This window comes from Pleurodeles waltl, chromosome 4_2 (genome assembly GCF_031143425.1).
Source record: "Pleurodeles waltl isolate 20211129_DDA chromosome 4_2, aPleWal1.hap1.20221129, whole genome shotgun sequence".
NCBI classification, from domain to species: Eukaryota; Metazoa; Chordata; class Amphibia; order Caudata; family Salamandridae; genus Pleurodeles; species Pleurodeles waltl.
In genome coordinates this window covers 823321676-823335726 of record NC_090443.1, presented here as the reverse complement: position 1 = coordinate 823335726, position 14051 = coordinate 823321676, and the positions used below count along the sequence as shown (strand labels likewise).

The following is a 14051-nucleotide window of genomic DNA, read 5'->3' as shown; positions in this document are numbered from 1 at the left end:
CGTTGCTTTGTCCCTACAATACAAGACCAATGATTTTACTTCCATTCCCAGAGGCTTATTTGGGCTGTATTCCCTTAGGGCAGAGATTTCATTTATGTTTTTTTTTATAGTTCGTAGTATAGTGCTTCTGACTTCAAACGGCAAGACAGAATGCTGCCCGAGTAATGGAAATGCAAGCAAATCAACAAATTATAACAATAAATTAGTAGCACGTAAATTACAAAAGCAGCTCCATACAGGGCAGGGACTTCCCAACATTTTGGTCCCATTGGTAAAATAATGATAAGCGGTCCTAAAGATAGAGGTAACCACACACACTTGGAATGCTTGATTGAAGAACACTTCAACCTGAAACATGGTAGTCAGGAAGAGGAAAAGAAGAGAAAGAGATGACAAATCAAGCTGACAAAACTGTTGATGATGGTGCTCCAGACTGGGGTCTTCCCAAGGTGACAAAGAGGAAAGTCATAATAAAACGATGATGGAGTCGGTGTCTAGGCAGAAATCTTAGTAATGGGATAGACGGTATTTGTAAGGTGGTGTTGAAGATCTGCATGGAGGAACCAAGTTTAATGGAAGCAAATGGCATTACAGCTTCTGGGAGCGTGCCAGAGAGGAATCTTTACTGTGTGGATTTCTTCCAAAGCGAGGAGTCTTGTGTTATAGAAATGAATAGCTTCTTCACATTTGCTATTTGTATCTATTACTTGTGTTTCTGTGAGAGGTGTGTGGAAGAGTTGTGGTGTACAGTGTTAGTGGTGAGGAATGGAATCATATCCAGTTTCCCGGTATTGGGGATCAGCTTGGCATTTGAGGGAAGTACTGCTCCGAAACAAGATGGCAAATCTTAGGGATGCCAGTGTGTAAAGCATTATTATACGCAATACAAGATTTCGTAATGACTTGGATAGCTGACTTACAGCCTTGACTAGCAAGAATGGGTTTCAAGGTATCTAACAATTTCAGTTGGTGTCTTGCATCGTTGGTATTTTTTTTTTAAATAAACCTATCAGGAAGGAGTCCAGTAGGTCAGAATGCTCAAGGCTATCCATCTTTAGGTAAACTGTATCTTCCTTATAGTTATGAAAGGCTTTATGTGAAAACAACTCAGCTAGAGGATAACAAATAGCAAAGACAGAGCCTTGCTCCTGATTTATCTGGGAACAGTGGAAATGGTTGCAGAGCACATGGCAATATGTTCAAAACAAGGTGTTTGTTAGGGTGACTGATTGTACGTGCATTGTTGGGTGAGGTAGTGGGGGGCATAATGTTATATGAGGTCTTGGGCAATAAGGTATTATTATTCTTGAGCTCAAGAATCACAGTACAGTAAAGAGAGCCAGGTTCCTTTGCTATGTCTGAAATGTTGGTCATTTGTCCTGGCATAATTTCCAAGATCTTTCATTTGCTTTCTTGGAGCCCTTGATAAATTTTACTACATTTAGTCATCTTGACATTTACTCCTTGATGAACGTGTGAGGACCTTCAGCCGTAAGGTGGCCTTTAACTCCTTTATCTAGGGGTTTGGTAGTTTGTTACTGACATAAACAGCAACCTTCACAGCCAGGGCCCACATCGAGAACTGTGCGTGATGGGGCTCATCTTGTTCAAATATATCTAAACTCACTCATTCTTTAGTCCAAATCCCCTTTCTGACTGCTTAGTGTCTGACAGGGGTCGTCAAAGTCTTTTACAGTCTAAGTCTTCTTCAGGCAAAATACTCATCAAGGGACTTGGGGATCTGTCCCCCTCTTACCCACTGGGAAGCTCAGCCACAGGGGGTGCCACAGCCCGTTAGAGGGTATAGGGCATTAGGTGCATGAGCTCCTGAGAAAGGCTTCCCTCTATCTATCACAGTCATCAGAGAGCCCTGTTGCAGTGATGGATGATTTCTGCTGCTTCTGTGGTTCAGTGGGCTTGTGGGCCTATAATAATTCTTTCAAACCCCAGTCCCCTCCCCGAGAAAGGTTTCTCATTCTGAGCCTCTTGTGGACCTCTAAACCAGCCCCGTTTCTCCTGAGGAGGATTTCTGCCTGGTGATCCACCACCAACAGAATTTGCCTGCTCAAGTGCTTTAGGACCTCTTTCACAGCTTCTTAACCTCCTAACGATTTTTCCCAACAGAGTTTTTGCTGTCGTTTATGACCCTGTTGTTTCTAAGACACTAACTCATCCTCTACATAAACTCAGTGTCTCTGTCCACATAGTTTCTCTTTTAGAGAGCAAGTTCACCACTCAGGTTTCTAGTGTGGGTGGAGCGGTGGTTTATTTGCTATAGAAATGACACAGGAGTGTAATGTGGCATGCCCTGCTTTACAAGCCAAAGACTGCCATGGCCACAGCAGACTGTCTGCATTTCATAATTGCACCTGTTCTGTGTAACACTTAATATTTAATTTAATTTTGGGACGTTTCCCAGCCCTTTTAGTCTAGTCAGGAGAGACGAAGGTTGCTATAGAGCTGATACTTCAATGAGATTGGAATATTTATAAATATGGTAATTTAGAAAGGGCAGTCATTTTACTAATCTCAGTCCATCCTGCCATAGACAATGGAAGTTTAATCCATTTCTCCGCATGGGATTGAAGTAGGTCTAGTCCCAGACCATAATTATCACGCATCAACATGTCTTTACCTCGTTTAATTGAACTGCTAAATATTTGATCGCAGTGGTACACCATTTTAGGGGACACTCAAGACTAGGTTCGACAGAAAGTTTAGTAGATGGAAAAAGTTCTGTTGTATCCAGTTTGATTGTAAGCCTGGAGTACCCCCGCCCCCAGCACACCTGTTGATTTTGCATATCCAAGGGGAAGGATTGGCAGAGTGGTTTTTAACAGAGAGCAATATATCATCAGCTTTAAGTGAAAGCAGCATTTTCCTGGTAGGGAAAGAAATCCCCCCATAAGAATGACATTATCTGAGTCAGCAGGCCAGTGAATGTATTGCTAGTTCTAAAAATAAAGGTAAAAGTGGGCAACCCTGATGGGTGCCCCTACTGATTGGGTATGTTTGTGAGATGTCATTTTTTATTCATACCCTACTGCTTGGATCTGTATATAATAGTCAGACCAGGCCTGTGATATACCTGTCCAAGTCCATATGTTCCATTATGTGGAGGTATGTCCACTCTAGGGAGTCAAAAGCTTACTTGGCATCTAAAGAAAAGCCAAAACAGCTTCAACATCTGGATGTATTTTTGCCTTATCGCAAAAATACTGTATGTAAATTACGTGAAGTGGCCCTACCGGGGATAGTTTATCCATATTTGAGGTTAGTCTAGAGGAAACAATTTTGACTATGATTTTGTTATCGCTGTTGGGTGAAGACTCGCACTGTATGTCAGCTTTGCCAGGCTTATGGAGAACAGTGATTACCACCTCCCTGGTGGAGGGAGACAACTGACTTGTCTCAGGTGCTTTATTGTTGAATTGTAATACCTGGGGAGCCAGTAAATCCTTATAATTGTTATAAAATTTGCCTGCAAGCCATCTGATCCTTGGCCTTGCCCTCCCCAGATAAAACTACTGCCCTAATAATGTAATCAGTACTGTTGTGGGAGTCGCAAGAGATTCCATAAGTTCATTGCCAACCCAGAAGAAGGGTGTATAATTTACATAAGCTGTAATGTCTTCAAGTATTAGTGGTTTGTAACCTATCCATTTGGTATAATACAGAGCAAATTATTTAAGGATCTCCTCACTGGGAGAGACCCTAATGCACTTTCGAGTATGGAGAGCTGCAGCTAATGGAGGGTGACATCTATGGGGGGGGGGGGAGATGATAGCTTAATCAGTTGCCCCAGAGTTCTCCCAGGTCTTTCTCTTTCACCACAGTGGTGGTGGCCATGTCTGCCAAGGTAATTCACCACAGTTCCGTATGTATAAAGAATAATTTATTAATCTTCCCTTGCATGTTGGGTTGTTGAGCCGCAGAATGTTGTTTTTCCAAAGTATCAAGCATTTCCTCCAATGCTTAATTTGTGCTTGTTGTTTCCAGTGCTGAGCACCGGCACTTATTTTTGCGGGCTGGGGCTTATTCCTCTGCCTCAAGCATTTGCTGTGAGCAAAAGACACATATGGGAAAGACGGAGGAAGGGAAAAACGAAAAAGCGTTACAAAGGGAGAAAGTAGAAAGCTGCTGGAGTGAGCTGAAGGGACAGGGGTGGGCTTTGTATGGATTGAAGGGTCCCGAGATGGCTTCAGGGTTATGCTGTCTCAGTATTCCCTGTTCCCACATTTAATTGCAGCAGCCGTGTGTTTAAGTTTTCCTCACATTATTGCAGTTGCTGCCTTTTTGTCCTTTTGTACTCCAGAACAGTGGTTCCCAACCTTTTGACTTCTGTGGACCCCTACTTTAACAATACTGGAACCCGGGACCCCCCCCCCCCCCCACTGAATCATTATTGGAAGCTGGGGACCCCCCACTGAGTCATTTCTGAAAGCTGGGCACCTAATCTGTTACTATTATTTCATTTTCTCAGCAGTCACGGACCCCCTGAGGAGGCTTCACGGATCCCCAGGGGTCCCCGGACCACTGGTTGGGAACCAAAGCTCTAGAATGTTTAGCTATCGCCTTTCCCTACCCAGATCTTAAGCAGCTCCCATAAGGTAGAATAACAATCAACAAATCCCTCGTGTATCAAAAAAATTCTATTACTGAGTCCTAGAAAACAGAAAAATGTAAGAGGCACCTCCATTCAATAAAGCACAGCAATTTCACCACTGTCTCAAGTTCCAGTAACATAGTTGAGTGATCTGATAGAGTGTGAGAGAGATATTCCATATCCAATGCCCAATGCCCAGTTTCAGAGCTGAGAAACCAGTAGTCTATTCTTGAATAGCTATCATCAACAGCAGAGTAGAAAGAAATGGCTTTATCATTTCCCCTCTTAAGTCTCAACTTATCCACCAGACAACATTCCTCTTGTGGACAGAGAAGTGTTGTAGGTGTGACTGTTCTGTGTAGCATGTCATCCACAGCTAGGTTGAAGTCTACTCCATATATCTGCCCTACCCGTAATAACACTTCAAAGGCATCTGAGAACTGGGCTGCCTCATCATTAGAGGCAATGTACAACACTGCCCATATAGCGTACCAGAGACAATCAACACATTACCCTCTTGGTCAGAAGACGTATGACCCAAAATGAAGGGAATAGTCTTTCTAATAAGAATAATTACTCCCCATGCATATGTGCTAAATGAAGAAAAGAAGCGACACAGACCCCCACCTGGGAGCAGAGGTGTTTGATCTCTCAGGTTCCGGATGGGTCTCCTGTAGGTTAGCAATATTTATTGTGAGCCTATTCAGGTGGGTCAGGACCAGTCATTCCTTCTTCAGGTTATTGAACCCCCCTTACATTCTGAGAAATACAGCTTATGTTATGTTTTTCTAGGGCCATTTTAGTAGAACGAATTCTGAGTAATAGATGGAACTGCACCTATATTCAGTATATCCTGCTGCTCAATCGAAGCTAGGTTTGTTGCACAATATTCAATAATTTGCCAAGTTCTTTCTTTCTCACCGTCCACCCAATCACATCCTAATTCCCAACTTGCCATGTAGTTAACCCAGTCAATGAAAACCAAAACGTTTTTTAAGTGCCTTAGAGGGCTGCACAAAGATGTATATGCCATCAACATTTTAAGACCATGCTGCACCACGCCAAGGAACACAGCACCCAAAACATCCGGTCCTCTGCATTCAGTGCTGGATCAGAGAGCACAGGGGAGGTTCCCGCCAGCTTAATATCTCCTCATGCTGCTGAATATTGTAGACATTTGTGGCGTAGGACGGGAACTAAAGGCTTGCTTGGACATCCTGCTGGGCAGTCAGCCAATTCTGCCCCTTCCCGCACCTTTCTAACTACCTCTTTGACTTTGGATGTGGTACCTGACTTTCATAAGAATCTGTGGTTGTTTTGAAGATGAAAAACTGTTACCTGGGATCCTATGTTCAGCCAAGTAATCAACCAATATAATGAATCCTGTACACATGGATCTTACTAGAAACAAACATTTGACAGTCAGATCATTAACTACTTTGATGGCAATGATAGGCTGTGTCAATATTTGGCAGGTTTTCGTTTTTGGGTAGATATTGTTGATGGCAGCAGCATCACAACCCTGCTCTTATTCCACCTATAAGTTGTGTTTGACAGGGCCACCCACCAGCTGCATCTGTTATCTTCATTCGTTTGTCATCCTGGATAAGGCTCCTTGTGTAGGACCCCAAGGCTCCCCCATTCTGCCCTTTTCTTTAGGCCATTAGGCTTTTTTAGTACCTTAATTATGCTACCCAGTTTATATGTATGTACGTGATAACTAGCCCTGCATGTGCTCTAAGTGATGAACCACAGTGCCCGGGGCCGACACTAGACAATGTGCTGTCAACAAGCAACCTTTATGTTACCTGTGTTGAGAGTGGCAGCACCTGCAAGCATTCATTTGTAGTATGTGTAGTACACGATCCTTAAATAAAGTGATAAAAAACTGAATCTGTTTTATTAAGTACATTTTTGATTCCTTCCATCATATCTTCTATCTTTTGGTCACTGAATCTGAGCCATTGTGCCAGCACCATGTCTATAATTAAATGGATTTTTTTGCAGATTTGTGGATATCTTGTTCCCACATGCCTGTGAATTTGAGGGCTACCTAAGTATCCTTGGCATAGAACTATGTCATAATCCCCTTGAAAAGCCACGAAGTAGGTATAGCTCAGTTGAAAACGACTAATGCAAAGTGAATCCTCTAATTTGCTAAAACGTGAATTTAGTGTGAAGCCTCAATGTTAAGTCTGACATGATCATGTTAGTCATTTATCTAAGAATCGGAAGTCAAAGTCCAGGTACCTCAACACAACTGACTGTCTAACCATCACCGGTGCGTCAGAGTCTGGTAAGGTTCATTTGGGGTCATTTAAGCATTTTTCCCATTAAATATACGATGCTCCCAGGTGTTTATTTTGTCTTTTTATGATTTTTAAAGCACATGGCAGAATATTTAAAATGGTAAGGTAGTCTCTTTAGAAATATTTCTGTATTAGCCAGAATCTGTAGCTTTCAATCGGAAATTATTTCCTATTTTTGCTTTTAGGTATTTATAATTTGTTTTATAATGCCGAGTTCCATCCGTCAATGTCGAGGGTCTCTCTGATTGCAGAACTCGGGTTAACCGGCCATTATTTGGGATGGGTGAACTATTCTGGTTCTTAAAGTAAATTAGGTACTCTAATGCAAGGATCTTCAGACATATCAAACGTTGTTACAGCACACAAAAATGATCTGTGTTAAAGAAATAATATGCTTACAGTTGCCCACTTTAGGGAACTTGGTACTCTTGGAAACTTAGCCAGGTTGTGCATTTTTGAAAAAGTAGATTTTCATGGTAATGAAGACTTGGATGATGTGTTGGCGCTGCAATACAGAACCATAGTGCCCTCTGATCCTTTGTAAGGATGCAAACAATATAACATAAAATGCCTCGGGCTGGGTCTTCCCATAAAGTAGTAAAGGGATGGGCCAGACCCTGATGAAGCTCTTTCAGTAAAGATCTAATTATGAAAGTGATGATGTAAAAATGATTTTAAAACCAGTGCTTTAAATGGGCATTCATTTTGCGATCATATACATAAGAAATCTGTTTTTCATGTATGAATATTTATTGTTGTAAAATTGTCTGCTCTGCCCTGGACAGTGTTAAGCTAATTGACACTAAGGCTTAAAAGTTTATTTTCATTTTCTACATTGTGTTTTTCCTCCCAGGCCAGTTTGCTTGATAATAAATGAGGTCCCTTTCGCATCGTCGTGGTTTCTACTTGTTTCTACATTTAGGTGAGTGACATTTGTAGTCACTTTCTGTGAGCTTTGAGTTAAGTTTTGCATACTTCATAATTGTAAATGCATGTTTTTGAATTCTATGTTTACATTGTCTGTCATGTTGTTACTTTTATGGTATTTGAAAAGTGCACTGTTGAGTCACTCATATATGTATTTATTATGGATTTGTCTTGTGTCTGCACTTCTCTCAACAGCATGCTTCCGCTCCTATTAAAGGACGGTCTGTTACTCGCTTACGTCGTCACAATGCTAGCCTTTCTCTTAGCATGCATTGCTTTCATGGAAATTTATGAGAAGACATCAGAAGATGATTTGAAGTTGAAGCCATTCTTTCTTACAATAAGAAATTACATTCCATGGTTTAAATTGTCTACGACCCTGATAAGGAGCATTGTAAGTACTTTAACACTCCGTCCACAACACTGTTTAACGGTTAAATCTATAGTGTTCACTATCTTTTAATTGGGAAACAAATTATGATTTAAGTTAAAAGCAATCAGGATTTTTGAACGTCGCCTGTTTTGTTATTTGCATTGATTGCATGATGAATCCATTTAGATTTTAACAGACTTTCTTCTCGTGATAAAGACCGAAAATCCAGGGATCACGTTTGGCTAGATACATATTGTTGATTTTGTTGAGAAATGATCCTTCACTGTCCTTCCTTAAACACTTGAGTGAACCTTGAACAATATTTTGTCCAATTGTGTGCATCTGACTAGGTTTTCTGTATCCTATGCTGTTGGCTTTCCAGTTGTTTACATTGAAGAATTTTGTTGCCACCTTTTATGCCTTAAATTAATCTAGTTAAAACGGTGCCATTTTCATAGCATCTGCAGATATGACTTTCAGTGTCGGCCTCTTACAAATATAATTAAGGATACACTCCCTGGTAGCCAATTCTCGACTCGTAGTAAGTGCAAACTACTTCTCATTTCCAGCAAGACTCATTTTACCTGTCAATATGAGATCCAGAGATACTTTAATCAATACAGGAAGTGGCCTGTCAGGAGGGAGGGTATTTAACAATAGCATTCAGTGCAGTCCAGGATAAAAATGCTAATTTAAATTGAATAAATTGTTAATGCTTGATAGCATAGTTTGTAGTCTTGATTATTTTGTGTTTTTTGCTACTGTCCTAGAAATAGCTTTGAAAACTTTGGTAATGGAAAAACGATAATAAAGTGCAATATAGTGATTGATGTTTTCTTCTTTTTTTCAGTTTCTGATCTCTGTAACTGCAATGGCATTTCTGACTCTTTTGAGTGTTACCGTATTGCCTCCATCACGTCTTCCTGACTTATTCCCAGTATTGGTGTCTCTTGTTTCTTGCTTCCACTTCTTAGCATTCTTTGCTTATTTTAATATCGTTCATATTTGGGATTCGATAAAAGGTAGTAATTTGAAGAAAACCAGCTAAGATGGTGCAGAATCCAAACTGTATTTAATACATGTGCATTCCTGTCCTTAGGTATGTTACCACTGGCACCACGTCTTTTCTACTTGTATTGTGGGTACCAGGAATTGTATGTGCTACATTGGTCAACTCTCTACCTCTTATGTGCCCCTAATGCTAACCAAATGGGACATGTGACCAAATGTAACGTTTGAAAATGAGGACTGGCATAAATAAAAAGGGGTATCTATTAAGTGAATAACAAAAAAGTAATAATAACCTTGAAAGGACAAGATTTAACTTTCCCATTATTAATGATGTTTTGCCAACTTACCTGGAGAGCTCTGGATTAGTGGAATCGATTTTAAAGATTTCAATCTAGCTTGGTCAAGAGAGCGAACACCCCAATACATGACGGTATACATTGCACCTACTTTATTTATTAGTATCGTATAGAAATCTGAAACCAGCAATATTCACCGACTGTTAAATAGATGTTTTCTGATGGTTGAGAAGTGTTCTTCATGACCGATCCATGCTTGTTCCTTCGAGTGGTATTGATATACCTCAGTCTTCAGCTGGATTTTACACAAAATATGTCAAATCACTGCAGGATTTTCCTAATTTTATAAAAGTTAAGACTGTACCTGATTCTCTGTCACAGTTATGACAATGCATTGTATGTCATGGTGCGATGCATTATCATATGATGTTCAAATAGTTTTTCAGCCTGGTTACAACGGGCTGAAGTTGTTTGTTGGCTGTACATCCCAGGTAGTAATAATTGGTTTGGTGTGGGAGCATCACAAGAAAATTGACGTTTATAAGTGCTTTTTAATTATGCAGATATTTAATACAGAAGATCTGCACAGTGGAGTACTTTTCAAAAAACAAATTTAGAATAAACATGTTTATGAGGTCAATATTGGTAGTAATGATTTTTGGACGATAGAACCTATAAGGTCGATTTCAGTCTCCTGTTGGCAAATTATGTGGTTTGTATGTATTTTAAATAAGTAGAGCTAGAAAAGGATATCTTGTAAGAAGCAGCAAAGAGAACACTGGAGTTCAGTACAGTCTCCTGTTTTACAATAGCTACAAACATATAATGTATTTTTTAGCTGCCTTGAAATCAAATTGCATTGTGTGAACATCTTTGTGTTCCTTATCATAATCAGCTGTAATTAGTTGCCACTTCTAAAACTTTTAGATTGGCACCGGCCAATTTTTTTCCTGTCTTCCGCTTGTCGAAAGTGCCATCTCAATGTGAGTCATCTGGCAATCACTCCTTACTATTCTGTTAATTATTGAAAAAGCGCGCTCCGCTGGTTGGGGCCCTCTATCACAAATGTTCCTGGATTTTACTTGGGTCTTTGATCAGCTGAATACTTATCAAAGCTTTTCAACGCTCTTGTTTTCTCCTGAGATGTTTAGTTCTGGATACGTTTTTTAAAGGTTTTGTTAAGACAAGAACGCCTGTAAACTTTATGGTGATTAGTCTGCTTTAAGTGAGCTTTGCTCCTGTTTCAGTGTTCTTCAAGGTTAAAATGATTTGACTACATTCCTATACAATCAAATTTATTTCAGTATTTCTGTTTAAAGTGTCAAAATATAGGAACGGCATGGTATTGCTGTAGTTAGCTATTGCTTTAAGACTCAAATCATAAACACAAAAACGTGAAAAATCATTGTCATAACATGCAGAAAACAGGGCGAATTAACATTAAGGAGTGAATAGTTGAACATATCAAGGCGTATACCAAGTATCAAGCTCTGTGAAGCGAAATGTGTCCGTGTAATAGTCTGCAATAATATACAGCCAAAGACTCAAGCCAACTTCACTAATATATACATGATTACTCTAGAATTAACAGACTTGAATGTAAATTACAATTAATACTGATCCAGAGCATAAGGAAATTACAACAGAATAATCTGAAGTGATGTAAAAGATAAAATTTAAAAAACGTTTAAAAAAATAATATTAAAAACTGAACATTTAACAGGGTGATTTTTAAAGCAAGGTACACAGAAAGACTTCTGACACTTTGTGCCTCATTATGAGTGGGCGGTCCGAGGAGGCCACACATGTGTTGACGGTCAGACTACCACACTCCATGAGGTCCGACCACCCAATTACGACCCTGGCGGGTGGACCCGCTAGGGGACCACCGTCTCGCCAGGAACATTGTTCCCGGCATGCTGACAGCAGTCTTGGTTGTAGTCAGCCAGGGCGGTGCTGAATTCAGCACCGCCTGGCTGATTATAACCTTGTTCTCTGCCAGCCTTCTGATTGCGGTTTTCCCACCATGAAAAGGCTGGCAGAGAACAAGTGCAGAAGGCCCCAATGCCCAGCACTGTCGGAATGCACATGGTGGGACCGCCAGAGTCGTAATGAGAGGCTTTGTGTGCTAGAAGTATTTATCATCGCAAAATGCTTGTATTAAGACCTTCTCCTGCCCCATGGGACTAGTGACGTGCTGGTGGAAACGAGCAACCTACTCTCTAATATGTCCAGACTACCACAACAAGTAAGGAGCAGGCACTCACTGTTGCAGTAATCAGAACAGCCTTATTTAGTCAATACATTTCAACTCTGCAAGAGCCTTTCTCACAACATAGACGGCAGTGTAGAATTTTACAAAAAAAACTTGCGTTGCCTTGTTAAAATACACATTGTAAATGAGAGAGATTGGTTAATCTGTTCTCTGCAAGGTGTAGCTAAGAATGTAATCTTATTGTAATTGGAATGTTCAGGTTTTGGTTACGTTTCACAAATAGAATGTTGATTTGGTGGTGATAAAGTTTGTAGGATGATGTGAAATTTGGAAAAAATGTCATGCGTCCTTGTAAAGTAGAGGCTTTTATGCCTGTGCATTTCTGGTTGTTCTGAACTGAAATAACATTTGTTTTAAAATATAGAAAACAGTATTCTAACAGCTGCCTATGTGTGTTCAGGAGGAGAGCCATGCACCGACTAAAATGCTTCTACCAATTCCATTATTCTAGGATACATAAATCTAGGAATGGTTCCGTTTGGATCAGTCCTTCACCTATATATTTACTTGAAGCACACTTGTGCTCATGCCATCATATCTTACCAAGACTTTTTCCTTTACTGTAATTTGCTCCTGTGTTTGGAAATGGTCGATGACTTAAAGTACCAAAAAAAATGTTGAGATTCTGGGGCTGCGAATAAATACCCTCTCTGAACTGACAGTCATCCTTCCAGTAACAGCAAGTTGTCAACCTTATGGTTCTTCCATGATTAAGCAGGGGATATACAGGCAGCAATGAGATTCAGCAACATGATTGGACCAACACACGTTGCACTACTTACACCACAAGCAAGTGTCCATTTAGCAGAAGAGAGCATGTGAGCTTCGAAGACATAACTGCAAAATCTGTGCACAGCCTGGAGCCCAGAGGTTTGAATCCCATCGGGCCAGCTCAGTTTACCTGCATCTTAAATCGGTACAATTAGGACAGAGCTACAAATCTGGAACATGTAAAAGTAATTAATGTATTTTGTGGTGGACAAACTCGAGAGTTTTGACTAGCAGTTGGTTGCTTATGTTAGGTAGGATATTGCTTCAGTTCTCAAAATGGACTTTATTTCAGCAAATTGGGATGTATTTTCTGATCCTGCTCAGGATTGTAATGCATCTTTCACAGACTCTCAGCATCAATGAGTTGGAATAGTGGAATGACAGTGGATTTTCAAGCACAGACCAGGATAATTAAATAACAAAAACATCTCTTAAAATAATGGTGCTTACAATCTGTTTGAATTTAAATTCATAGTGTTGTTTGGTTTATAAAGTCTATTTTATAGTACTGCTGTACTCTGATCACCACGTTATATGCAACATTTGTTCAAATCACATGATGTGTTATGTTGTGGCTGTTCGCATTTTCTTTCTTTGTAGGATGCTTTCCTTGTAGCAAAGAAAAGGAAGGACAAATATCAGAAGTTTCACCTTAAACACGCTTCATAATAATAGTTGGTTGCTCTAACCTGCGTCTCTTCAAGGAATATATTTTTTATGAATGTGTGCAATGCAGTTCATCATTTCTGAACATCATCGTATTGTATGGCACAGTTAAAAAGACCAAGGCCACTTGAGTAATAACGAAGAATGTCTCAGAGGACCTGCTGATGTAATCATCTTGATATGGAATAAGATCCCCTGCCATAAATTCTTTTCCTGTCGACAGAGAGTTTTTACCCACTTATAATCTTCTTTGCAGAGTCCTTTTTTTTATATGCACAGCTGATAGGTAGCCCATGATGCTTTTCAGAATTTTAGAACGTAATACATTCGCAGGTTCATCAGTTGAGTAATGTACAAAAATAATAGGGGGTAAATATGTATATTCTTTCAAATAAACATTCTTTTGTAAAACCTGTCTTTGAGTTAGTAAGTCTTTCACCATCGAAACATAAGGATCAAAGTTTAAGTGAAACCATTATGTGAATAATGTTGAAAACATTTTCTTAAAATTGACAAAACGTAAGGAAAAACAGTTCCTCTCTTGTAAGGCAGTAAAAATTGTCATTTTTCTAGAGTGCACAGAGGTTTGATCCAGGTGCTTACCTAAGGCATCTCTTTAAGTCACTTATTTTATTTTACAGTGAATCAGAATGCCTGAGTGCCTGATTCACAAAGGTAGCTTACAGTATTCAGTAAGATTACACTTTTGACTAAGTTTACTACTTTTCGTTATTCACAAGCTGCACTTTTGTAGTAACTTACACTTCTGTAGTAAGTCTTGCACTACTCATAGCCAACCACTGGTAGTGCAGCACCA

The 14051-nt window shown here is 39.8% G+C and overlaps 1 protein-coding gene across 2 annotated transcripts in view; it reads left to right on the top strand.

The window, feature by feature from the left end:
* ALG6 (ALG6 alpha-1,3-glucosyltransferase) overlaps positions 1-13649 on the top strand; it is a 184353-nt gene extending 170704 nt beyond the window's left edge. For both annotated transcript variants that reach the window (XM_069232524.1, XM_069232525.1), the window contains 3 exons: positions 7769-7837; positions 8038-8236; positions 9066-13649. In XM_069232524.1, the coding sequence (XP_069088625.1) occupies positions 7769-7837; positions 8038-8236; positions 9066-9263 (466 nt within the window). In that variant the 3' untranslated portion in view covers positions 9264-13649. The remainder of the gene's footprint in view (positions 1-7768; positions 7838-8037; positions 8237-9065) is intronic.
* Positions 13650-14051: the final 402 nt, after the last annotated feature.